General features: G+C 32.6%; 3 protein-coding genes across 3 annotated transcripts; all 3 read right to left on the bottom strand.

Moving 5' to 3' along the window:
• Positions 1-3,255: 3,255 nt before the first annotated feature.
• Positions 3,256-19,048, bottom strand: LOC139868548 (TGACG-sequence-specific DNA-binding protein TGA-2.1-like). Its single transcript, XM_071856885.1, has 5 exons — positions 19,007-19,048; positions 18,577-18,636; positions 3,941-4,069; positions 3,526-3,657; positions 3,256-3,402 (listed from the first exon to the last, which is right to left on the bottom strand). The coding sequence occupies exons 1-5, from the start codon at positions 19,046-19,048 to the stop codon at positions 3,256-3,258; spliced, it is 510 nt and encodes a 169-aa protein (XP_071712986.1).
• A 618-nt stretch (positions 19,049-19,666) lies between these two features.
• Positions 19,667-25,820, bottom strand: LOC139868547 (uncharacterized). The gene is made up of 6 exons (XM_071856884.1): positions 25,719-25,820; positions 25,319-25,390; positions 24,803-24,885; positions 21,744-22,615; positions 20,152-21,618; positions 19,667-19,743 (listed from the first exon to the last, which is right to left on the bottom strand). Exons 1-6 carry the CDS (start codon positions 25,818-25,820, stop codon positions 19,667-19,669), a joined length of 2,673 nt encoding a protein of 890 aa, XP_071712985.1.
• On the bottom strand, positions 25,817-27,595 carry LOC139868546 (uncharacterized). Its single transcript, XM_071856883.1, has 2 exons — positions 27,391-27,595; positions 25,817-27,264 (listed from the first exon to the last, which is right to left on the bottom strand). Exons 1-2 carry the CDS (start codon positions 27,593-27,595, stop codon positions 25,817-25,819), a joined length of 1,653 nt encoding a protein of 550 aa, XP_071712984.1.
• Between the last annotated feature and the right edge of the window lie 246 nt (positions 27,596-27,841).

The raw sequence follows: 27,841 nt of genomic DNA, 5'->3' as shown, positions 1-27,841 counted from the left end.
AAAGTGAAGGTTATGTAAAAATTATAAACATTCAGGATATTATAAGTAAGGTAATTGAAGTCATTGAACTGTGATATACCTTGCCAGTCACGCACTTTGCAGTTGTGAATCAGCACAACTATTGGAGCATCATCATTTTTATGTGCAGATGCGTATTCAAAAAACTTTGTAGCATGTTGTGCCCATAAGGCACAGTTAATGCACTACCCACTGTTGTAAATATATCATACATAGTAATGTTAGCTGGACATAGTACAATCAGAACTACTAACCGTATACAAAAGGAACAAATTGATATATATGTATTAAAAATTGAAACATAATTTCCAAATATGATCAGAGTATATATATATAGTATCTACCTGTTATCGCTCAAAACAAACTCAATTGACTTCATATCCACAGCTTTCTCGCGCTTCACACGAAGTGGGTACATTTCGACCAAGTGACCAACAATATCTGAAGAATATAGGGAGATAAATAAAAACAATATATTATATAATCATCATTAACATACTAAAATTAAACATACTAATTTATACTTATAAATATGTAGGTATCATTTAAAAAAAGTATTTTCAGAATATAAGATATACCAAAGACATGAGATGCATTTAGCTTCCACTCAATGATTTGTTGAAATGGAACTGGATTGAAGCCAGCAGTTGCGAGTTCAAATGGTGCACAAGGAACAACTGTTGTTGTTCGGTAAATGAGCATCTTCCATTCATGTGGAAGTAACATGACTTTGTCATCACAACGAACAACACCGAAATTTGAAATTCAATGAAAGAGTCTTCTCTTAAGATATTTTTGAAGACATGAATGTTATTTCTGGTAACCGTTGCACGTATTTTGTTACCCTGCATATATAGCATAACATCGGTATAGTCAGCAATCAACTACATTATATGAATCATATATAAGTAACATGAATTACTATAAGATTCAGTTACATTTAAGTAAATGTGAATCATAATCATGATTATAAAATTTCATTAATCTAATAATGGATGTACACATTTCATGACAAGTGTTACTCTGTTTAATCAGAATTTGAGATACAGTAATGGTAATACATGTTTTCAAGAATGTGTGTTGTCAGGACTTCAATTTTTAACATTCAGTAGGCATCTTACACTTACAAAAAAGAATGTTTTCAGCATGAAATAGTAAACATGTGGGTAATGACCTAAATTTTTTTACTAAAGTTATAAAAAACTGAAGTACATTGAAGTCAAACCATTATATGTAAGATATATAAGTAACATATAAAATAATAAGAATCAGCAACCAATATCTTTATATGAAACTTATATAAGTAACATTAAAAAATTAGAATATTTAGTTACATGTCAGTTAATGTGAAGCATACTCATGATTGTAAAATTTCATTATTCTAATAACTGATGTACACATTTCATGACAAGTGTTAATCTATTTAATCAGAATTTGAGATACAGTAATGGTAATAGATGTGTTCAACAATGAGTTTTGTCATGAAATGAATTTTTAACATTTAGTAGGCATCTTACACTTACATGAACGAATGTTTTCATCATGAAAAAGTATACATGTGAGTAATGACCTAAATAATTGTACTTGCTGTTCAAAATATATACAAAGTTATAAAAAATTGAAGTAAATTTAAGTCTAACCAGTTTGTCGATAAGTATCAACTCCAATGACATGGCTGAGTAGGGATTGTTGAAATAAATTTTTTTCCGGTTCACAAAAACCTTAACACGCACTCTCCAGTTTCTCTTAGAATCGTTCAGCAAAGCCAGTGGTGAGATGTCTGCAGCAGCCTCCATTTCAAATTAAAATTTATGAGTGAAACTTTTTGTTGTGAGTGAATGTAATCGAAAAACGTCTTATGTATATATAGAGTTTTTATTAGAGATGATGTACATGGTAATGGATGAGTGGGTGGTGACAGTTTCATCAGGAAAAAACTATAAGGAAGTAACTGAATGTGCAGTTGTGGTGTGATATTCCACAACAAATAATAGTATGATAAAATAACTGCTTATGACATTATAATACGTGCAATTATTTTATATAACGCCAGTGATTAACAAAACTTATGATAAAATTTTGGTACTCATTATACATAACAATCCTTTTTTATGATTAACATATATAAGTACCGAAAAAATATATTAATCGGTTATACGATATTATATAGCCATAGGTTTATTAAAAATCAGATTTTGACAAATATTTGTTTATATTGAAATTAATTGACTAATAAAAATCATATATGTTCGATTAAGTATATATCCCATTTATACTGTAGTGAAGAACTAATACAAATTCAGAATTCAGATTTACAGCATACCTGCAGGTGAGGTATTGATCTTAGAAATTACGGATCAATCACGACGAACTTGTAGCTAAATTGATAAACCTTATGCACATATAGATTTTTTGCCGGGATAAATGCGTTGCGAGAAATCAATAAGTTCTTCAAATTGAATTTAATCGATGGAATTAGGGTTTTTTACGTGAGAGTATCATTGAGTCGAATCAATTTTGAGGATTCAGCTAGTAGTTAATAATCAAGATCAGAAATACATGATAGAGATGAATGGTTAATGATTTTTTATTTTTATTTTTTGAGATGAATCGATTGAATTTTTGTTGTAAAAACGTACGTATACAGCGAATCAGTTGAATCGGTTTTAAGTGAGTAAGATAAAGGATGGTTAAAATAGTAATATAAGTTTATTCCTTAGGCAAGATCCCAATGTATAAGTTAAGATACATCCTGTCCGTTAGATCATAACTATTTAAGGGTGGGGATTTAATATTTAAGGTATTTTTTTGAAAGTATTAATTAATATGCACTTTGTTTTAATATATAGAGAGGAAGTTTAATACCCGCAACCTTGCGGGTTTTGATAGGTTTTTTTATACTTTGAACATTTTCATCAAACTTCAACATACATTATTCACATACCATATACAATAAAGGAATGTGTTGTCGTTGTTAATACATCTGACATTGTTTGTATTTGGATACCGCTGATCATCATGCATTATAAATTAGGTAATCGTGGCTTTCCTTTTATTGTACTATGTTGGTGCAATTAGTACTGTTACCTATCTATCTCTACAGAAACATGTTCAATTAAAAATAATTAGTTTTCATCTTTGGAATAAAGATGCATACACCAATTACTTAGAAACAAATAAATAACCATAAGAACATAATTCAGATATGTTGAAAAATACATTGTTGGAAAAAAAAAATTAGGACTTTGGACGACTTCTCCACATATAGCTTAATGCTGTAATTCGGTTCAAGTATGCATTGATTGCTAACAGAGCCATTGCAAATTGTTTTTTGATGAAACGACTGTGTATTTTATCAAGAGTAATAGCACGTAAACCATCAGCCTGAAATGTATTAATTGTTAACGTTAGTAAAAGAAGAATAAAAAAAATGCTTAGTTAATGTAATTGGATGGGGAAATAATTTATGTATTATGTGTACCAAAAAAGAAAGATCACTATGTATACCTTTTGCATTTTTTCTTCCATCGCGCGTAGATTTCCCATTGAAATATGCATTTCACTCATATAATTGTTGATATACGTATCATCACCTGTCTGGCGAAACGCTTCCCCAACTAAACGGGTTGATAGAGTGGACTGAATTTGCGTAAATTGTTTTGTTAGCTATGTCCCTGTTTGAAAGTATCATTCTTCAAGTTGATAAGAAACTGGTTTTGTTCGGGTGTTAATTGTAGGTGAACATTAAGAAGCTGTAACAAAGTTAGTATAGCAGTTAATTACTATTAACACACACACACACATACACACACACACACACACACACACACACACACACACACACACATATATATATATATATAATGAGTAAAGATAGATTCGTGTATTAATTAAAATTGGTACTGTATATTTGTATACTTACATGGACAACGTCAGATGGACGAAAACCACCTAACCACATGACACAAAGTTCTGCAGGTGTCATCCAAGTTCCATATAGAAGGTTCAACACATCATCCTTAGATGCAAACTCTCTAAGTAAAAACTGGCTCTTTAGGTGATCGAAAACAGTTAATATAATATGATGTAATTCCGTTTCTGGTTGGTTAGTAAGCATTGCCTTTCGAAGGCAAGATATATGATTGTTGTGAACGTTGAACCAACACTTGTAGACTTCACTAAATTTTAGAGTATCTTAAAAAAAATAACAATACAAAAGTATAAAATTCTTGGTAAACATCATATTTATCTATTATTATAGTAAGTAATAAATAAAACTATATATATATATATATATATATATATATATATATATATACACACACACACACACACACATATATATATATATATATACATATATATATATATATATATATATATATATATATATATATATATATATATATATATATGTGTGTGTGTGTGTGTGTATGTATGAGATATTAATAAAAGAAAAGCAAGTTTGCATTATGAATTACATACCAGATTCGTTACATTGTGGGAAAACTATTGTTTTATTAGCTGGAATTGATTGCTATAAAATAAAAATATTAAAGTTACAAAGAACGATTCAAATTTAAGATATTTATAAAAATACATATGTGATTGCAAGTTAAATATTAAATAGACAAACTAAGTCAATAACTTTTAAGGGCCTATAATTTATTAATTGCCCCAATAATTTATACTACCGAATATATATCCAGCAACACTAGGCTAACCCACTATCCGGTAGAAATTTAAAAGCCCAATTCAATTGAATTAAAGCCCACATCCTATTCAAAATCCAAATTTCTGAATGAACATTTAGTAGTTTTGTTTGCTCCCGTTATTTTGAAATGTCCCATTCATATTGATTATAAACGTTCCATATTAAATGATTTCGTTGCGAGGTTTTGACCTCTATATGAGACGTTTTTCAAAGACTGCATTCATTTTTTAAAACAACCATAACCTTTATTTTATCAATAAAGGTTTTAAAAACATTACGTAGATTATCAAATAATGATAATCTAAAATATACTGTTTACACACGACCATTACATAATGGTTTACAATAGAAATATATTACATCGACATATGTTTCTTGAATGCAGTTTTTACACAATATCATACAAACATGGACTCCAAATCTTGTCCTTATTTTAGTATGCAATAGCGGAAGCTCTTAATATTCACCAGAGAATAAACATGCTTTAAACGTCAACAAAAATGTTAGTGAGTTATAGGTTTAACCTATATATATCAAATCGTAACAATAGACCACAAGATTTCATATTTCAATACACATCCCATACATAGAGATAAAAATCATTCATATGGCGAACACCTGGTAACCGATATTAACAAGATGCATATATAAGAATATCCCCATCATTCCGGGACACCCTTCGGATATGATATAAATTTTGAAGTACTAAAGTATCCGGTACTTTGGATGGGATTTGTTAGGCCCAATAGATCTATCTTTAGGATTCGCGTCAATTAGGGTGTCTGTTCCCTAATTCTTAGATTACCAGACTTAATAAAAAGGGGCATATTCGATTTCGATAATTCAACCATAGAATGTAGTTTCACGTACTTGTGTCTATTTTGTAAATCATTTATAAAACCTGCATGTATTCTCATCCCAAAAATATTAGATTTTAAAAGTGGGACTATAACTCACTTTCACAGATATTTCCTTCCTCGGAAATAAAACTTGGCCACGGATCGATTCACGAACCTATACAAATATGTACATATATATCAAAGTATGATCAAAATATAATTACAACAATTTTTATTATGTTTTAAAGATTTGAGTGTATTAAGTCAGCTGTCCTCGTTAGTAACCTACAACTAGTTGTCCACATTTAGATGTACAGAAATAAATCGATATATGTTATCTTGAATCAATCCATGACCCAGTGTATACACGTTTCAGGCTAGATCACAACTCAAAGTATATATATTTTTGGAATCAACCTCAACCCTGTATAGCTAACTCCAACATTACTGCATATAGAGTGTCTATGGTTGTTCCAAATAATATATATACATGGGTCGATATAATATGTCAAAATATTTGCATACGTGTCTATGGTATCCCAAGATTATATAATATATTAGAATACATGTATAATACAATATAAGTTAGCTAGGATATGATTTGTATAGATTTGTTAAACATTTCCCGTAGCTAAAAAGATCAAAAATATCCAATCTTGTTTTACCCATAACTTCTTCATTTTAAATCCGTTTTGAGTGAATCAAATTGCTATGGTTTCATATTGAACTCTAATTTAAGAATCCAAACAGAAAAAGTATAGGTTTATAGTCGGAAATTTAAGTTACATGTCAATTACTAAAGAGGTAGTCATTTTCGTCGAAAGAACGACATCTTGATGACCATTTTGAAAAACATACTTTCACTTTGAGTTTAACCAAGATTTTTGAATATAGTTTCATGTTCATATGAAAAATCATTTTCCCAGAACAACAACTTTTAAATCAAAGTTTATCATAGTTTTTAATTATCCAAACCAAAACAGCCCCCGGTTTCACTACGACGGCGTATATCCGATTTTATGGTGTTCATCGTGTTTTCAGGTTTTAAATCATTAAGTTAGCATATCATATAGATATAGAACATGTGTTTAGTTGATTTTAAAAGTCAAGTTAGAAGGATTAGCTTTTGTTTGAAAACAAGTTTAGAATTAACTAAACTATGTTCTAGTGATTACAAGTTTAAACCTTCGAATAAGATAGCTTTATATGTATGAATCGAATGATGTTATGAATATCATTACTACCTCAATTTTTCTGGATAAAACTACCGGAAATGAGAAAAATGGATCTAGCTTCAAAAGATCCTTGGATGGCTTGAAAGTTCTTGAAGCAGAATCATGACACGAAAACAGTTCAAGTAAGATTTTCACTCGAAATAAGATTGTTATAGTTGTAGAAATTGAATCAAAGTTTGAATATGAATATTACCTTGAATTAGAAAGATAACCTACTATAAATAACAAAGGTTCCTTGATCTTATATGATTACTTGGAATGGATTAGAAAGCTTGGAAGTAAACTTGCAAACTTGGTAGTATTCTTGATTTTTATGAAACTATACTTATTGAATTTATGAAGAACACTTAGAACTTGAAGATGGAACTTGAGAGAGATCAATTAGATGAAGAAAATTGAAGAATGAAAGTGTTTGTAGGTGTTTTTGGTCGTTGGTATATGGATTAGATATAAAGGATATGTAATTTTGTTTTCATGTAAATAAGTCATGAATGATTACTAATATTTTTGTAATTTTATGAGATATTTCATGCTAGTTGCCAAATGATGGTTCTCACATGTGTTAGGTGACTCACATGGGCTGCTAAGAGCTGATCATTGGAGTGTATATACCAATAGTACATACATCTAAAAGCTGTGTATTGTACGAGTACAAATACGGGTGCATACGAGTAGAATTGTTGATGAAACTGAACGAGGATGTAATTGTAAGAATTTTTGTTAAGTAGAAGTACTTTGATATGTGTCTTGAAGTCTTTAAAAAGTGTAAGAATACATATCAAAACACAACATATATATACATTCTAATGGAGTCGTTAAGTCTTCGTTAGTCGTTACATGTAAGTGTTGTTTTGAAACCTTTAAGTTAACGATCTCAATTAATGTTGTTAACCCAATGTTTATTATATAAAATGAGATGTTAAATTATTATATTATCATGATATTATGATGTATGAATATCTCTTAATATGATATATACATTAAAATATCGTTACAACGATAATCGTTACATATAAGTCTCGTTTCGTAATTCTTGAGTTAGTAGTCTTGTTTTTACATATGTAGTTCATTATTAACACACTTAATGATATATTTAAATATCATTTTATCATGTTAAATATAGTGTATCAATATCTTAATATGATACATATGTATTTAGTAGACGTTATCATAACGATAATCGTTATATATATCATTTCGAGTTTCTTAACTTAGTAATCTCATTTCTTATGTATATCACACATTGTTAATATATTTAGTGAGATACTTACTCATCATAATCGTATGTCAACCATATATATATGTCCATATATACCACAACATGTAGTTTTTACAATTTTGTAACGTTCGTGAATCGCCAGTCAACTTGGGTGATCAATTGTCTATATGAAACTTATTTCATTTAATCAAGTCTTAACAAGTTTGATTACTTAACACGTTGGAAACATTTAGTCATGTAAATATTAATCTCAATTAATATATATAAACATGGAAAAGTTCGGGTCACTACAGTACCTACCCGTTAAATAAATTTCGTCCCGAAATTTTAAGCTGTTGAAGGTGTTGACGAATCTTCTGGAAATAGATGCGGGTATTTCTTTTTCATCTGATCTTTACGCTCCCAGGTGAACTCGGGTCCTCTACGAGCATTCCATCGAACCTTAACAATCAGTATCTTGTTTTGCTTAAGTCTCTTAACCTCAAGATCCATTATTTCGGCGGGTTCTTCAATGAATTGAAGTTTTTCATTGATTTGGATTTCTTCCAACGGAATAGTGAGATCTTCTTTAGCAAAACATTTCTTCAAATTCGAGATGTGGAAAGTGTTATGTACAGTCGCGAGTTGTTGAGGTAGCTCTAGTTGGTAAGCTACTGGTCCGACACGATATATAATCTTGAATGGTCCAATGTACCTTGGATTTAGTTTCCCCCATTTACCAAATCGAACAACGCCTTTCCAAGTTGAAACCTTAAGCATGACCATTTCTTCAATTTCAAACTCTATATCTTTTCTTTTACTGTCCGTGTAGCTCTTTTGTCGACTATGGGCGGTTTTCAATCGTTGTTGAATTTGGATGATTTTCTCGGTAGTTTCTTGTATGATCTCCGGACACGTAATCTGTCTATCCCCCACTTCATTCCAACAAATCGGAGACCTGCACTTTCTACCATAAAGTGTCTCAAACGGTGCCATCTCAATACTAGAATGATAACTGTTGTTGTAGGAAAATTCTGCTAATGGTAGGTGTCGATCCCAACTGTTTCTGAAATCAATAACACATGCTCGTAGCATGTCTTCAAGCGTTTGTATTGTCCTTTCGCTCTGCCCATCAGTTTGTGGATGATAGGCAGTACTCATGTCTAGACGAGTCCCCAATGCTTGTTGCAATGTCTTCCAGAACCTTAAAACAAATCTACCATCCCTATAAGAGATAATAGAGACGGGTATTCCATGTCTAGAGACAACCTCCTTCAAATACAATCGCGTCAACTTCTCTATTTTGTCATCTTCTCTCATTGGCAGGAAGTGTGCTGACTTGATGAGACGATCAACTATTACCCAAATAGTATCATAACCACTTGCAGTCCTTGACAATTTAGTAATGAAATCCATGGTAATGTTTTCCCATTTCCATTCCGGGATTTCAGGTTGTTGTAGTAGACCTGATGGTTTCTGATGTTCAGCTTTGACCTTAAAACACGTCAAACATTCTCCTACATATTTAGCAATATCAGCTTTCATACCCGGCCACCAAAAGTATTTCTTGAGATCTTTATACATCTTCCCGCTCCGGGATGTATTGAATATCTGGTTTTATCTACTTCTTTAAGTACCATTTCTCTCACATCTCCAAACCTTTGTACCCAATTTCTATTAGCCATATATCAGGTTCCATCTTTCCGAATATTAAGATGTTTCTCTGATCCTTTGGGTATCTCATTCTTCAACTTTCCTTCTTTTACAACCCCCTGTTGTGCCTCCTTTATTTGAGTAGTAAGGTTAGTACGAATAATTATATTCATAGCTTTTACCCGTATAGGTTCTCTGTCCTTTCTACTCAAAGCATCAGCTACCAAATTCGCCTTCCCCGGGTGGTATCGAATCTCAAAATCATAATTATTCAACAGTTCAATCCACCTGCGTTATCTCATATTCAGTTGCTTCTGATTAAATATGTGTTGGAGACTTTTGTGGTCGGTATATATAATACTTTTGACCCCATATAAATAATGCCTCCAAGTCTTTAATGCAAAAACAACAGCACCCAACTCTAAATCGTGAGTTGTATAATTTTGCTCGTGAATCTTCAATTGTCTAGATTCATAAGCAATCAGCTTCGTTCGTTGCATTAATACACAGCTGAGACCTTGCTTTGATGCGTTACAATAAATCACAAAATCATCATTCCCTTCAGGCAATGACAATATAGGTGCCGTAGTTAGCTTTTTCTTCAATAACTGAAACGCCTTCTCTTGTTCATCCTTCCATTCAAATTTCTTCCCTTTATGCATTAATGCAGTCAAGGGTTTTGCTATTTTGGAGAAATCTTGGATGAATCTTCTGTAGTAACCAGCCAATCCTAAAAATTGACGTATATGCTTCGGAGTTTTTGGGGTTTCCCACTTTTCAACGGTTTTGATCTTTGCCGGGTCCACCTGGATACCTTCTTTGTTCACTATGTGACCGAGGAATTGAACTTCTTCCAACCAAAATGCACACTTTGAAAACTTAGCGTACAGTTTTTCTTTCCTCAATACTTCTAGCACTTTTCTCAAATGTTCTTCGTGCTCTTGATCATTCTTTGAGTAAATAAGTATGTCATCGATGAAAATAATGACAAACTTGTCAAGATATGGCCCACACACTCGGTTTATAAGGTCCATGAACACAGCTGGTGTGTTAGTCAATCCAAACGGCATAACCATAAACTCGTAATGACCATAACGCGTCCTAAATGCAGTTTTTGGAATATCATCCTCCTTTACTCACATTTGATGATATCCAGAACGTAAATCGATTTTCAAATAAACAGACGAGCCTTGTAGTTGATCAAATAAGTCGTAAATTCTCGGCAGTGGATAACGGTTTTTGATGGTAAGTTTATTCAACTCTCTGTAGTCAATACACAACCTAAATGTACCATCCTTCTTCTTGACAAACAAAACAGGAGCTCCCCATGGTGATGTGCTTGGTCGAATGAAACCACGTTCTAATAGTTCTTGCAGTTGGCTTTGCAGTTCTTTCATCTCGCTGGGTGCGAGTCTGTAAGGAGCACGAGCTATTGGTGCAGCTTCTGGTACAAGATCTATTTGAAATTCAACAGATCGATGTGGGGGTAATCCCTGTAATTCTTTCGGAAATACATCGGGAAATTCTTTTGCGACGGGAACATCATTGATGCTCTTTTCTTCAGTTTGTACTTTCTCGACGTGTGCTAGAACAGCATAGCAACCTTTTCTTATTAGTTTTTGTGCCTTCAAATTACTAATAAGATGTAGCTTCGTGTTGCCCTTTTCTCCGTACACCATTAAGGGTTCTCATTCTTCTCGTACAATGCGAATTGCATTTTTGTAACATACGATCTCTGCTTTCATCTCCTTCAGCAAGTCCATGCCAACTATTACATCAGAACTCCCTAACTCTACTGGTATCAAATCAATCTTAAATATTTCGCTACCCAGTTTAATTTCTCGATTCCGGTATATATAATCTGCTGAAATTAATTTACCGTTTGCTAATTCGAGTAAAAATTTACTATCCAACGGCGTCAATGGACAACTTAATTTAGCACAAAAATCTCTACTCATATAGCTTCTATCCACACCCGAATCAAATAAAACGTAAGCAGATTTATTGTCAATAAGAAACGTACCCGTAACAAGCTCTGGGTCTTCCTGTGCCTCTGCCGCATTAAGATTGAAAACTCTTCCGCGGCCTTGTCCATTCGTGTTCTCCTGGTTCGGGCCATTTCTAATAATGTGGCCTGGTTTTCCACATTTATAACAAACTACATTGGCATAACTTGCCTCAACACTACTTGCTCCGCCATTACTCATTCTGACACAATTTGTTCCTTTCGTTCTGTTAACCCCTGGTCCGTAGACCTCACACTTCGCCGCCCTATGACCATTTCTTTTACACTTGTTGCAAAATTTGGTGCAGAACCCCGAGTGATACTTTTCACACCTTTGGCATAGCTGCTTCGGATTGTTGTTGTTGTTGCGGTTGTTATTATTGTTGGGATGATTGTTGTAGTTGTTGTTGTTGTTGTTGTTGTGCCGTTTGTTGTAGTTGCAATTGATGTTGCGATTGTTGGGATAGTTGTTGTTGTTTTGGTGACTCTTATCACCGTTTTCCTCCCACTTTCTTTTGACTAACTTCACGTTAGCCTCTTCGGCTGCCTGTTCTTTAATTCTTCCCTCAATCTGGTTCACTAGTTTGTGAGCCATTCTACATGCCTTTTGTATGGAGGCAGGCTCGTGTGAACTTATATCTTCTTGGATTCTCTCCGGTAACCCTTTCACAAATGCATCGATCTTCTCTTCCTCATCTTCGAACGCTCTCGGACACAATAGGCACAATTCTGTGAATCGTCTTTCGCACAAAGTAATATCGAATCCCTGTGTTCGTGACCCTCTAAGTTCTGTCTTGAGCTTATTGACCTCGGTTCTGGGAGGGTACTTCTCGTTCATCAAGTGCTTGAATGCTGACCACGGTAGCGCGTAAGCAACATCTTGTCCCACTTGCTCTAGATAGGTATTCCACCATGTTAACGCAATACCTGTGAAGGTATTAGTAGCGTACTTCACTTTGTCTCCTTCAGCACACTTACTTATGGCAAACACCGATTCAACTTTCTCGGTCCACCGTTTCAATCCGATTGGTCCTTCGGTCCCATCAAATTCTGAAGGTTTGCAGGTAGTGAATTCCTTGTAGGAGCATCCTACACGATTTCTTGTGCCGTTAGCTGTATTGCTAGATTCAGAGTTATTGTTGGTATGTAGCGTGGCCTGTACTGCGGCTATGTTTGAAGCAAGAAAGGCACGAAATTCCTCTTCGCTCATATTCAAGGTGTGTCGAGTAGTCGGTGTCATTTCCTTCAAAATAGTCAAATGAAACAATTTAATCATACAGAATATTAAGAGTAGTCAATATTATCTTGTAGCATAATATGAACTCATTTATAAAAGCTTTTTCTTCATATTAGCGTTTTATAAGTTTAAATTCGGGTACTACCTACCCGTTAAGTTCATACTTAGTAGCTAATATACAATTCAACTACTACAATTCCATATGAAAAACTGATTATAATAATATATCATATACAAATATTCTTCAAACTTACAACTTCGCTATATTACATATAACATGAAATATAGTACACTATGATACAGGACAGTTTTGAAGATAAATCTAGTTAATACGCAAGTTGTTCAGCAAAGAAAATAAAGACACGTAATTCATAAGTCCAGAAACAAGTCATGCATTCTGGTTTTACTAAGATGACTTCCCATCCTTGGTCTTGTGGAAAATAACTGTTATGACCATTAGCTAGGCAGCATGTTGTAATGTCGTCAAAAGGACGAGGGTTTCGTAATGTCCAACAGCCCCGTAATAATCTAAAAACCTTGTTTCTCACCCCAACTACTGAATCCGTCACTTGTGGGAAAGTTTTATTTAAAAGCTGCAATCCGATGTTCTTTTTCTCACTTTGGTAAGAAGCGAACATCACTAACCCATAAGCATAACATGCTTCTTTATGTTGCATGTTAGAAGCTCTTTCTAATTCACGAAATCCTATGTTGGGATATGTTGAGTCAAAATAGGTTCTTAACCCGTAGCGTAAAATTGCATTTGGGTTCCCCGCATTTAACGCTTTAAAGAAAACACAGCGTAACTTAAAGTCTCCCCAATGTGATATACCCCACCTATCAAAGGAAAGCCTTTTATAAACTAAGGCATTTCTGGAAAGTCTTTCAAATGTTTGACAAGTTAATTTCGCCATAACTAACTGTGCTAATGAATTCTGACCGACTCTAGACAAGATTTCCTCAATCATATCCTCTGGTAGGTCTTCTAAAATATTCGGTTGTCTACCCTTAACGTCCATTTTGTTTTTATACTGTAAAATAGACAAGGATTAGATTCGTAATAACAAACAATACAAGTAATTTTTACATAGAACATAAAAGTACAAGCACACTACAATACATTTATTACACAACATGCTCACACCCTTCTAATCTGAATCACTGGTTTCTTCTTCTTCAGACTTGGTTCTTTTTCCTAATCTTCTAGGGATATATGATGTTCCTCTAATACGAGTCATCATTTTCCACATTGGTTTAGAAAAACCTAGTGGTTTAGAGGTTCCCGGGTTATTGTCATGATATTGAAAATATGGGTGTTGATGGTACATATAAAGTTCATCGGGGTCGGAATCAGATTTCTCTATTTTGATGCCTTTTCCCTTATTATTTTCTTTTACCTCATTAAATTGGATCGGGGTAATTTCTATAACATCATTGGAATCCTCATCAGGATCCGATTCATCGGAAAATTGGTAATTTTCCCAATATTTTGCTTCCTTAGCGAAAACACCATTGACCGTTATTAACTTTGGTCCATTGGTTGAGGATTTTCTTTTATTTGACCGGTTTTCTGTGGTTCCTACTATTCCACCCTCCGGAACCTCTTCTTCTTCCGGTTTCTCTTCTTCTGGTTCCTCTTCTTCCGGTTCCACTTCTTCCGGTTCCGTTTCCTCTTCTTTCGGTTCTTCGGGAACTTGTGAATCTTGCCAATATATATTCGACTCTTCGTTATTATTAGGTGAGTCAATGGGATTTGTGCTAGAGGTAGACATCTATCACACAATATTAAACATGTTAAGAGATTAATATATCACATAATATTTACATGTTAATAATATATAGTTTCCAACAAAAATGTTAAGCAATCATTTTTAAAGAAAACACGGTCGAAGTCCAGACTCACTAATGCATCCTAACAAACTCGATAAGACATACTAATGCAAATTTTCTGGTTCTCTAAGACCAACGCTCGAATACCAACTGAAATGTCCCATTCATATTGATTATAAACGTTCCATATTAATTGATTTCGTTGCGAGGTTTTGACCTCTATATGAGACGTTTTTCAAAGACAGCATTCATTTTTTAAAACAACCATAACCTTTATTTTATCAATAAAGGTTTTAAAAATATTACGTAGATTATCAAATAATGATAATCTAAAATATACTGTTTACACACGACCATTACATAATGGTTTACAATAGAAATATATTACATCGACATATGTTTCTTGAATGCAGTTTTTACACAATATGCAACAGCGGAAGCTCTTAATATTCACCTGAGAATAAACATACTTTAAACGTCAACAAAAATGTTGGAGAGTTATAGGTTTAACCTATATATATCAAATCGTAACAATAGACCACAAGATTTCATATTTCAATACACATCCCATACATAGAGATAAAAATCATTCATATGGCGAACACCTGGTAACCGACATTAACAAGATGCATATATAAGAATATCCCCATCATTCCGGGACACCCTTCGGATATGATATAAATTTCGAAGTACTAAAGCATCCGATACTTTGAATGGGGTTTGTTAGGCCCAATAGATCTATCTTTAGGATTCGCGTCAATTAGGGTGTCTGTTCCCTAATTCTTAGATTACCAGACTTAATAAAAAGGGGCATATTCGATTTCGATAATTCAACCATAGAATGTAGTTTCATGTACTTGTGTCTATTTTGTAAATCATTTATAAAACCTGCATGTATTCTCATCCCAAAAATATTAGATTTTAAAAGTGGGACTATAACTCACTTTCACAGATATTTCCTTCCTCGGAAATAAAACTTGGCCACGGATCGATTCACGAACCTATACAAATATGTACATATATATCAAAGTATGATCAAAATATAATTACAACCATTTTTATTATGTTTTAAAGATTTGAGTGTATTAAGTCAGCTGTCCTCGTTAGTAACCTACAACTAGTTGTCCACAGTTAGATGTACAGAAATAAATTGATATATATTATCTTGAATCAATCCACGACCCAGTGTATATACGTCTCAGGCTAGATCACAACTCAAAGTATATATATTTTTGGAATCAACCTCAACCCTGTATAGCTAACTCCAACATTACTGCGTATAGAGTGTCTATGGTTGTTCCAAATAATATATATACATGGGTCGATATGATACGTCAAAACATTTGCATACGTGTCTATGGTATCCCAAGATTACATAATATATTAGAATACATATATAATACAATATAAGTTAGCTAGGATATGATTTGTATAGATTTGTTAAATATTTCCCGTAGCTAAAAAGATCAAAAATATCCAATCTTGTTTTACCCATAACTTCTTCATTTTAAATCCGTTTTGAGTGAATCAAATTGCTATGGTTTCATATTGAACTCGAATTTAAGAATCCAAACAGAAAAAGTATAGGTTTATAGTCGTAAATTTAAGTTACAAGTCATTTTTGTAAAGGTAGTCATTTCAGTCGAAAGAACGACGTCTAGATGACCATTTTAGAAAACATACTTCCACTTTGAGTTTAACCATGATTTATGGATATAGTTTCATGTTCATATGAAAAATCATTTTTATAGAAGAACAACTTTTAAATCAAAGTTTATCATAGTTTTTAATTATCCAAACTAAAACAGCCCCCGGTTTCACTACGACGGCGTATATCCGATTTTATGGTGTTCATCGTGTTTCCAGGTTTTAAATCATTAAGTTAGCATATCATATAGATATAGAACATGTGTTTAGTTGATTTTAAAAGTCAAGTTAGAAGGATTAACTTTTTTTTGCGAACAAGTTTAGAATTAACTAAACTATGTTCTAGTGATTACAAGTTTAAACCTTCGAATAAGATAGCTTTATATGTATGAATCGAATGATGTTATGAACATCATTACTACCTCAAGTTTTCTGGATAAAACTACTGGAAATGAGAAAAATGGATCGAGCTTCAAAGAATCCTTGGATGGCTTGAAAGTTCTTGAAATAGAATCATGACACGAAAACATTTCAAGTAAGATTTTCACTCGAAATAAGATTATTATAGTTGTAGAAATTGAATCAAAGTTTGAATATGAATATTACCTTGAATTAGAAAGATAACCTACTGTAAATAACAGAGGTTCCTTGATCTTAGATGATTACTTGGAATGGATTAGAAAGCTTGGAAGTAGACTTGCAAACTTGGAAGTATTCTTGATTTTTATGAAACTATACTTTTGGAATTTATGAAGAACACTTAGAACTTGAAGATAGAACTTGAGAGAGATCAATTAGATGAAGAAAATTGAAGAATGAAAGTATTTGTAGGTGTTTTTGGTCGTTGGTATATGGATTAGATATAAAGGATATGTAATTTTGTTTTCATGTAAATAAGTCATGAATGATTACTCATATTTTTGTAATTTTATGAGATATTTCATGCTAGTTGCCAAATGATGGTTCTTACATGTATTAGGTGACTCACATGGGCTGCTAAAAGCTGATCATTGGAGTGTATATACCAATATTAGATACATCTAAAAGCTGTGTATTGTACGAGTATGAATACGGGTGCATACGAGTAGAATTGTTGATGAAACTGAACGAGGATGTAATTGTAAGCATTTTTGTTAAGTAGAAGTATTTTGATAAGTGTCTTGAAGTCTTTCAAAAGTGTATGAATACATATTAAAACACTACATGTATATACATTTTAACTGAGTCGTTAAGTCATCGTTAGTCGTTACATGTAAATGTTGTTTTGAAACCTTTAGGTTAACGATCTTGTTAAATGTTGTTAACCCATTATTTATTATATCAAATGAGATATTAAATTGTTACATTATCATGATATTATGATATATAATATATCTTAGTATGATATATATACAGTTAAATGTCGTTACAACGATAATCGTTACATATATGTCTCGTTTCGAAATCATTAAGTTAGTAATCTTAATTTTACATATGTAGTTCATTGTTAATACACTTAATGATATATTTACTTATCATTTAACATAATTAACCAAGTGTATCAATATCTTAATATGATTCATATGTACCTAGTAAGACTTTATTATAACGATAATCGTTATATATATCGTTTTCGAGTTTCTTAAATTAATAGTCTCATTTTTATGTATATAACTCATTGTTAAAATACCTAATGAGATACTAACTTATAATAAAATCATGTTAACTATATATATAACCATATATATGTCATCGTATAGTTTTTACAAGTTTTAACGTTCGTGAATCACCGGTCAACTTGGGTGGTCAATTGTCTATATGAAACCTATTTCAATTAATCAAGTCTTAACAAGTTTGGTTGCTTAACACGTTGGAAACATTTAGTCATGTAAATATCAATCTCAATTAATATATATAAACATGGAAAAGTTCGGGTCACTACATAAGGCCTACTATTTAATTAACAAACAGGGCCCGTAAAATTGACGGGACGGCCCTGATAGTGTAGTAATGTCGGATTTAACAAATATAAACAAACACACCTGCTTGTTAATTAGATCAGCATTAGCAATAATGGTTTTCAATTTTTTGTTCTCCGACTCTAAATGTTCATAATATGCATGAACCACAACTTGTATAAAATTAGGTGACAGTTAATTAAACGTTTATAAGAATGTTATGATTTGAATAGACTGAAAGATGAATTCAATTATAAATGTACCTTTTTGCGCTCTGTTGACCTCTTTACATACTCTCTATTTCGAAGTATTTTTGTAAGTTTCTGTTTAAAAATAAAAAAAAAATTAAGTTTATATACAATAATGAAATTTATTCACAGATACGTAATATATGGAGTTAAAACTAATCAGATTGTAGGTTCCTATTGATGAGTTGTTTAAATACTATGATTATCTGTGGAAAAAAAAATAAGCAAGTCCATTTTAATGACGATGCAAAACAAAACCTCAACTTATATTCACAGAATACAGAAATCAATTTCTAGTAAGCAACAATCAACTACTACTCCAAAAGCACAATTCTTGGTTGGAAAGGAGTTGCAAACTGTAAAATGTTTGAAAATTAAAGAAAACTTAAGTGATAAGAATAATAGTGTAGAAAATAAACCTTATCTTCGACTCCATTCACAAAACCTGTTGCTGAAGATGAGGAAGGATTTTTTTCGCAGAGTCCATGTTTATGAGCTATGATTCGTGTTTTTGTAATTTGAGATTGTAGTTTTCAGAATGAGGAGTAGTAGTTAGGGTTGAGGAGTGGTTACAGAAGGTAACTGTAAGAGGCACGTTGAATTATTTAAAGATGAGTGAAAAACAAATTATTCCACTAAATTAGGAGTAGTAGTTAGAGCAAAATTAAAATTTGTAATCTGTAAAAAAAAAAAATTTGTTACGGTATAAATAATTATATTTATGATTAGTAACATATGTACTAAGTTTAAGATATCATAGTTTACAGTAGTTACTTTTAAACAAAAATGATGGCTGTGAGATAAATGGAGATGTTTAAGTTCCTCATAATTCTGCATCTACAAAACACGTGCATGCTCAATCTAGTAGAAAAAAATGCTGCGTATTTTGTGATATGAAAGATAAATTCTGCAACTTACATGGCTTAACATTGAAGCTTTGCAGCTTATTTATTAATAGTAATCAAACATAAGAAGAAAATCAAATCCAAACATACCCATATAAATAGAATCAAACTTATATGTTTACATATATCAAATACTTTATATGATACTATGAATTCATTATACAGAAACATATTTAAGATTTATTTATGGTGCAGCATAATCAACTGAGCCTGCATCTCTCAATTGCTGAAACTTGGCACTTGTTAAAGAAAGTGGTTGAATCCAGGTACATGTAACCTATATAAACATAATAAAAAACAGTAATTTGCAAAAAATATTAATGCATATTTAGAACTGTAAATTAATGAAATATAATTAAAACAACAAATCAATCTGATGTAAACGGTAAATCATATAAAGAAATTGTAAAGAACAAAACGTAAAATAACTTATACGTTAATAAATAACCCTGAAAGGAGAGTCGAAAGGACGTACACTTTTTGAAAACGGTTAGTACTCTATGAAACACTTTGAAGGACTTCCTTATACACAACATTCTTTGTTGTATTTGATGGCCTACCCTCGTTATCCAATATAAGAACTTTTAATCCTTTTTTGTTGTAACACGAGAAACGGCAACATATAGTTGACCGTGAGTGAAAACTGGTTTTCGCAGAAAAAGACCAACATTTGACAACGACTAACTTTGACTCATGTTAATCGTCATTGCAAAATAGACGGTAACAGGAAACTGACATCTCCTGAACTTTATCGCAATACTTTTGTCTGTCGGTTCAACGATCATCCTAGGGATGTAGGCTAGATTACCAAACGAATGCCCAGTTATGATTCGAGCTTCAATGGTGCATTCAAACAGTCTCACAACTAATAAGTGAATGCCATTACATAAACCCTTTGACTGGTCAATGTTACGTAGTAACATGATTGGAACCCCTGTTTTCAAGACTAACTTATGATTGGGAACACCAGGAACCTTTAAACCATTAAGGATTTCAGGAGAATAGACTTGTTGCGCAAATAAATCATCAAGTTCATCTGGGCATAGAGTATCAGAACTGTAATATACCCTTTCCGAATCACTTATTGTAGATAAAACAAACTCATTAATTGCATCAACCTCCTCATTTGTAGGTGCAAGTACAGCTCTTTCCTGAAAATATGATGGATTACAAAGTTCTTGATGAAGAGAAGGATAAAGTGAATTGACAATGCTTTCAATCGGGTTGTAATTTGACCTGATCAAGACCTCCTCAGGAAATTGCACATCTGCTTCACCATCGTTTGGTAAATTAATCTTACCCTCACCTATGTCTAAGATCCACTGAGCAAATTTCTTAACCTCCATGAGGTCAGAATGAGAAACGCAATTAAGAAGTCTCATATTCTTAGTCAGCTTAAGAACTTTACACTCACGCCATAATTCTGAAGAGTGAAGAGATGCATGGACTGTTTCGGATCTGGTTCCTTTTGTGATAACGGGTAGAATCTGTCGAAAATCGCCCCCAAAAACTACTACTTTTCCACCAAAAGCTTTATCCCTGTTATCTGAACGTATAATATCCCTCATAGTTCTATCGAAAGCTTCAACACAATGTCTATGCTGCATGGGTGCCTCATCCCAAATTATTAACTTCGACTCATTTAAAAGTCCAGCAAGCTGACTATCTGGTTGTATATTACAAAATGAGTCTTCAACAGCATTAATTGGAATGGCAAAGCATGAGTGTGCGGTCCTACCTCCTGTTAGAAGTAAAGCTGCTATACCACTAGATGCAACGTTAATAACAATATCGCCACAAGAACGAAGTGCAGCTCCTAGAGTTTTCGAAACAAAGGTTTTACCAGTTCCTCCGTAACCATAAAGAAAAAAGGTGCCACCTTCATTTTTATCAACAGCTTCTAGTATTGTATTGTATACACACTTTTGCTCATCAGTCATAGTCGAGAATAGTGTTTCATGTTCTACTTGAAGGTTGTGCATGTCGTAGGACAGCTCATCTTGAATCATCATGTTACAAGAGTTGTCAATATACTCGTAATCAGGGTAAGGCATGTTTGCAATATTCTTCAGACTATTTCCTGAACTATTTAACATTTTTTCAATTTTTGCCAAAGCAAGGTTATACAAAACCTTCTTGATCTGATCTTCATCTATATAAAAAATTATATCCTTTTATTATATTTATTACTTAATTACATAATGTAACTAAATTATATAATGAAAAAATTATATATTTAGTATGTTAAAGAAAAAAAACATAAATTGCAATGAATACCTTGATCCAGTATTTGGGTAGGACATTCATGTCTTAGGTCTTTAGATAAAAGGTCGCGAGTTTCATTCCATACACGATCAGCACATGATAGACTATCGGTGGTTATTAATGAAACAAATAAGGATCGACAATAATCACCGGATGCGACTTGGTAAGTCTCGTTTAAAGAAACAACATATTCTCGATCATCTTCTAGAAGTCCCATTGCGTAGCAAGTTTCCTTAAATGTATCATATACCACGTCATTCACTGTCCGTATGTCTTCATAGCAAGTCGGTCCCCTTACTTTGTTAAGAAGTATCCGTAGATAATATGTTTCACTAGACTTAGGGGGAACATAATTAATTCTTCCAACGGTCCTCTGATCTTTACTTCTCGTCCATTTTCTTGCTCCCTTGTTCCACACATAATGCCTTGGAAATTCAACATATGTATATTGTCGAGCATTTTCATCGATCTCATTACACCTCATCCACTCGATGAACTGCGATGTACCAACACTTGGCTTTAAAAGGACATTCTCGACAACTTCATCGTTGTCGTAATATATTGGTTCATGATTCGGCAAATGAAACTGGAGCCTATAAACTGTAGGTGTTCTGTGAACAATATCGAAATTGAACAAACGCCAAGATGCCTCACATGCAGATAAGTAAGGACAACTATAATAAGTTGCAATCTTATCTTTACTGTTAGAATCTCTCGCATGTGATTTTTTAGCATTAGAATCTTGTATTGAAATTGTAATCCTGTCAGGACCCTTATTAATGTACTTAAATAGATATTTTATTGATCCAATCTGGTTGCACCACTCAACATTGATATGCGCTTGATATTGTTTCAGTAGTTGCTTGTTGTAAGGTACAACATACCTACATTGATAAATAAAAAAGTATATGACAAATAATGTAAGGAACATGTAATGAGATAAAAGATGATAATATAACATATTATAAGAATTAATGAAATCTACAATATATGTTGCATAAATTACAGTAATACAGATAAATTATATGTCCATATATATACGATTTATTGGATATATATAATGTGCATCAATATGGGATATTTTTTTAATTACAATTTTTATCAATGTATGAAATAAATAAAAGAAATGTTTACTTTATAAAGATTAGAATCTCGAATATTGAAAGGTATTCGCATTTGGAGTATCATAAATGACTGTCCTCGTTAGTAACCTACAACTAGTTGTCCACAGTTAGATGTACAGAAATAAATTGATATATATTATCTTGAATCAATCCACGACCCAGTGTATATACGTCTCAGGCTAGATCACAACTCAAAGTATATATATTTTTGGAATCAACCTCAACCCTGTATAGCTAACTCCAACATTACTGCGTATAGAGTATCTATGGTTGTTCCAAATAATATATATACATGGGTCGATATGATACGTCAAAACATTTGCATACGTGTCTATGGTATCCCAAGATTACATAATATATTAGAATACATGTATAATACAATATAAGTTAGCTAGGATATGATTTGTATAGATTTGTTAAATATTTCCCGTAGCTAAAAAGATCAAAAATATCCAATCTTGTTTTACCCATAACTTCTTCATTTTAAATCCGTTTTGAGTGAATCAAATTGCTATGGTTTCATATTGAACTCGAATTTAAGAATCCAAACAGAAAAAGTATAGGTTTATAGTTGGAAATTTAAGTTACATGTCAATTACTAAAGAGGTAGTCATTTTCGTCGAAAGAATGACATCTTGATGACCATTTTGAAAAACATACTTTCACTTTGAGTTTAACCAAGATTTTTAGATATAGTTTCATGTTCATATGAAAAATTATTTTCCAAGAAAAACAACTTTTAAATCAAAGTTTATCATATTTTTTAATTATCCAAACCAAAACAGCCTCCGGTTTCACTACGACGGCGTATATCCGATTTTATGGTGTTCATCGTGTTTCCAGATTTTAAATCATTAAGTTAGCATATCATATAGATATAGAACATGTGTTTAGTTGATTTTAAAATTCAAGTTAGAAGGATTAGCTTTTGTTTGCGAACAAGTTTAGAATTAACTAAACTATGTTATAGTGATTACAAGTTTAAACCTTCGAATAAGATAGCTTTATATGTATGAATCGAATGATGTTATGAACATCATTACTACCTCAAGTTTTCTGGATAAAACTACTGGAAATGAAAAAAATGGATCTAGCTTCAAAGGATCCTTGGATGGCTTGAAAGTTCTTGAAGCAGAATCATGACACGAAAACAGTTCAAGTAAGATTTTCACTCGAAATAAGATTGTTATAGTTATAGAAATTGAATCAAAGTTTGAATATGAATATTACCTTGAATTAGAAAGATAACCTACTGTAAATAACAAAGGTTCCTTGATCTTAGATGATTACTTGGAATGGATTAGAAAGCTTGGAAGTATAGTTTAAATATTGTAGGTTCCTATTGATGAGTTGTTTAAAACACTCATCAATATACAATAAGTTTCTGTTGACCTCTTTACATACTCTCTATTTTGAAGTATTTTTGTAATTTTCTGTTTAAAAAAAAATAAGTTTATATACAATAATGAAATTTATTCACAGATACGTAATATATGGAGTTAAAACTAATCAGATTGTAGGTTCCTATTGATGAGTTGTTTAAATACTATGATTATCTTTGGAAGAAAAAAATAAGCAAGTCCATTTTAATGACGATGCCAAACAAAACCTCAACTTATATTCACAGAATACAGAAATCAATTTCTAGTAAGCAACAATCAACTACTACTCCAAAAGCACAATTATTGGTTGGAAAGGAGTTGCAAACTGTAAAATGTTTGAAAATTAAAGAAAACCTAAGTGATAAGAATAATAGTGTAGAAAATAAACCTTATCTTTGACTCCATTCACAAAACCTGTTGCTGAAGATGAGGAAGGATTTTTTTTCACAGAGTCCATGTTTATGAGCTATGATTCGTGTGTTTGTAATTTGAGATTGTAGTTTTCAGAATGAGGAGTAGTAGTTAGGGTTGAGGAGTGGTTACAGAAGGTAACTGTAAGAGGCACGTTGAATTATTTAAAGATAAGTGAAAAACTAATGTTTCCACTAAATTAGGAGTAGTAGTTAGAGCAAAATTAAAATTTGTAATCTGTAAAAAAAAAAATTAATGTTACGGTATAAATAATTATATTTATGATTAGTAACATATGTACTAAGTTTAAGATATCATAGTTTACAGTAGTTACTTTTAAATAAAAATGATGGCTGTGAGATAAATGGAGATGTTTAAGTTCCTCATAATTCTGCATCTACAAAACACGTGTATGCTCAATCTAAAAGAAAAAAATGTTGCGTATTTTGTGATATGAAAGATAAATTCTGCAACTTACATGGCTTAACATTGAAGCTTTGCAGCTTATTTATTAATAGTAATCAAACATAAGAAGAAAATCAAATCCAAACATACCCATATAAATAGAATCAAACTTATATGTTTACATATATCAAATACTTTATATGATACAATGAATTCATTATACAGAAACATATTTAAGATTTATTTATGGTGCAGCATAACCAACTGAGCCTGCATCTCTCAATTGCTGAAACTTGGCACTTGTTAAAGAAAGTGGTTGAATCCAGGCACATGTAACCTACATAAACATAATAAAAAACAGTAATTTGCATAAAATATTAATGCATATTTAGAACTGTAAATTAATGAAATATAATTAAAACAACAAATCAATATGATGTAAACGGTAAATCATATAAAGAAATTGTAAAGAACAAAACGTAAAATAACTTATACGTTAATAAATAACCCTGAAAGGAGAGTCGAAAGGACGTACACTTTTTGAAATAGGTTAGTACTCTACGAAACACTTTGAAGGACTTCCTTATACACAACATTCTTTGTTGTATTTGATGGCCTACCCTCCTTATCCAATATAAGAACTTTTAATCCTTTTTTGTTGTAACACGAGAAACGGCAACATATAGTTGACCGTGATTGAAAACTGGTTTTCGCAGAAAAAGACCAACATTTGACAACGACTGACCTTGACTCTTGTTAATTGTCATTGCAAAACAGACGGTAACAGGAACTGACGTCTCCTGAACTTTATCGCAATACTTTTGTCTGTCGGTTCAACGATCATCCTAGGGATGTAGGCTAGATTACCAAACGAATGCCCAGTTATGATTCGAGCTTCAATGGTGCATTCAAACAGTCTCACAACTAATAAGCGCGTGCCATTACATAGACCCTTTGACTGGTCAACGTTACGTAGTAACATGATTGGAACCCCTGTTTTCAAGACTAACTTATGATTGGGAACACCAGGAACCTTTAAACCATTAAGGATTTCAGGAGAATAGACTTGTTGCGCAAATAAATCATCAAGTTCATCTGGGAATAGAGTATCAGAACTGTAATATACCCTTTCTGAATCACTTATTTTAGATAAAACTAACTCATTAATTGCATCAACCTCCTCATTTGTAGGTGCAAGTACATCTCTTTCCTGAAAATATGATGGATTACCAAGTTCTTGATGAAGAGAAGGATAAAGTGAATTGACAATGCTTTCAATCGGGTCGTAATTTGACCTGATCAAGACCTCCTCGGGAAATTGCACATCTGCTTCACCATCGTTTGGTAAATTAATCTTACCCTCACCTATGTCTAAGATCCACTGAGCAAATTCCCTAACCTCCATGAGGTCAGAATGAGAAACGCAATTAAGAAGTCTCATATTCTTAGTCAGCTTAAGAACTTTACACTCACGCCATAATTCTGAAGAGTGAAGAGATGCATGGACTGTTTCGGATCTGGTTCCTTTTGTGATAACGGGTAGAATCTGTCGAAAATCGCCCCCAAAAACTACTACTTTTCCACCAAAAGCTTTATCCCTGTTATCTGAACGTATAATATCGTTCATAGTTCTATCGAAAGCTTCAACACAATGTCTATGCTGCATGGGTGCCTCATCCCAAATTATTAACTTCGACTCATTTAAAAGTCCAGCAAGCTGACTATCTGGTTGTATATTACAAAATGAGTCTTCAACAACATTAATTGGAATGGAAAAGCGTGAGTTTGCGGTCCTACCTCCCGTTAGAAGTAAAGCTGCTATACCACTAGATGCAAAGTTAATAACAATATCGCCACGAGAACGAAGTGCAGCTCCTAGAGTTTTCGAAACAAAGGTTTTACCAGTTCCTCCGTAACCATAAAGAAAAAAGGTGCCACCTTCATTTTTATCAACAGCTTCTAGTATTGTATTGTATACACACTTTTGCTCATCAGTCATAGTCGAGAATAGTGTTTCATTTTCTACTTGACGGATGTGCATGTCGTACGACAGATAATCTTGAATCATCATGTTACACAAGTAGTCAATATACTCGTAATCAGGGTAAGGCATGTTTGCAATATTCTTCAGGCTATTGCCTGAACTATTTAACATTTTTTCAATTTTTGCCAAAGCAAGGTTATACAAAACCTTCTTGATCTGATCTTCATCTACATAAAAAATTATATCCTTTTATTATATTTATTACTTAATTACATTATGTAACTAAATTATATAATGAAAAATTTATATATTAAGTATGTTAAAGAAAAAAAAACATAAATTGCAATGAATACCTTGATCCAGTATTTGGGTAGGACATTCATGTCTTAGGTCTTCAGATAAAAGGTCGCGAGTTTCATTCCATATACGATCAGCACATGACAGACTATCGGTGGTTATTAATGAAACAAATAAGGATCTACAATAATCACCGGATGCGACTTGGTAAGTCTCGTTTATAGAAACAACATATTCCCGATCATCGTCTAGAAGTCCCATTGCGTAGCAAGTTTCCTTAAATGTATCATATACCACGTCATTCACTGTCCGTGTGTCTTCATAGCAAGTCGGTCCCCTTACTTTGTTAAGAAGTATCCGTAGATAATATGTTTCACCAGACTTAGGGGAACATAATTAATTCTTCCAACGGTCCTCTGATCTTTACGTCTCGTCCATTTTCTTGCTCCCTTGTTCCACACATAATGCCTTGGAAATTCAACATATGTATATTGTCGAGCATTTTCA

The sequence above is a fragment of the Rutidosis leptorrhynchoides genome, chromosome 9, assembly GCF_046630445.1.
Source record: "Rutidosis leptorrhynchoides isolate AG116_Rl617_1_P2 chromosome 9, CSIRO_AGI_Rlap_v1, whole genome shotgun sequence".
In the NCBI taxonomy this organism is placed as follows: Eukaryota; Viridiplantae; Streptophyta; class Magnoliopsida; order Asterales; family Asteraceae; genus Rutidosis; species Rutidosis leptorrhynchoides.
The sequence above is the reverse complement of the archived record's forward strand: the minus strand, read 5'-3'. Positions and strand labels throughout refer to the sequence as shown.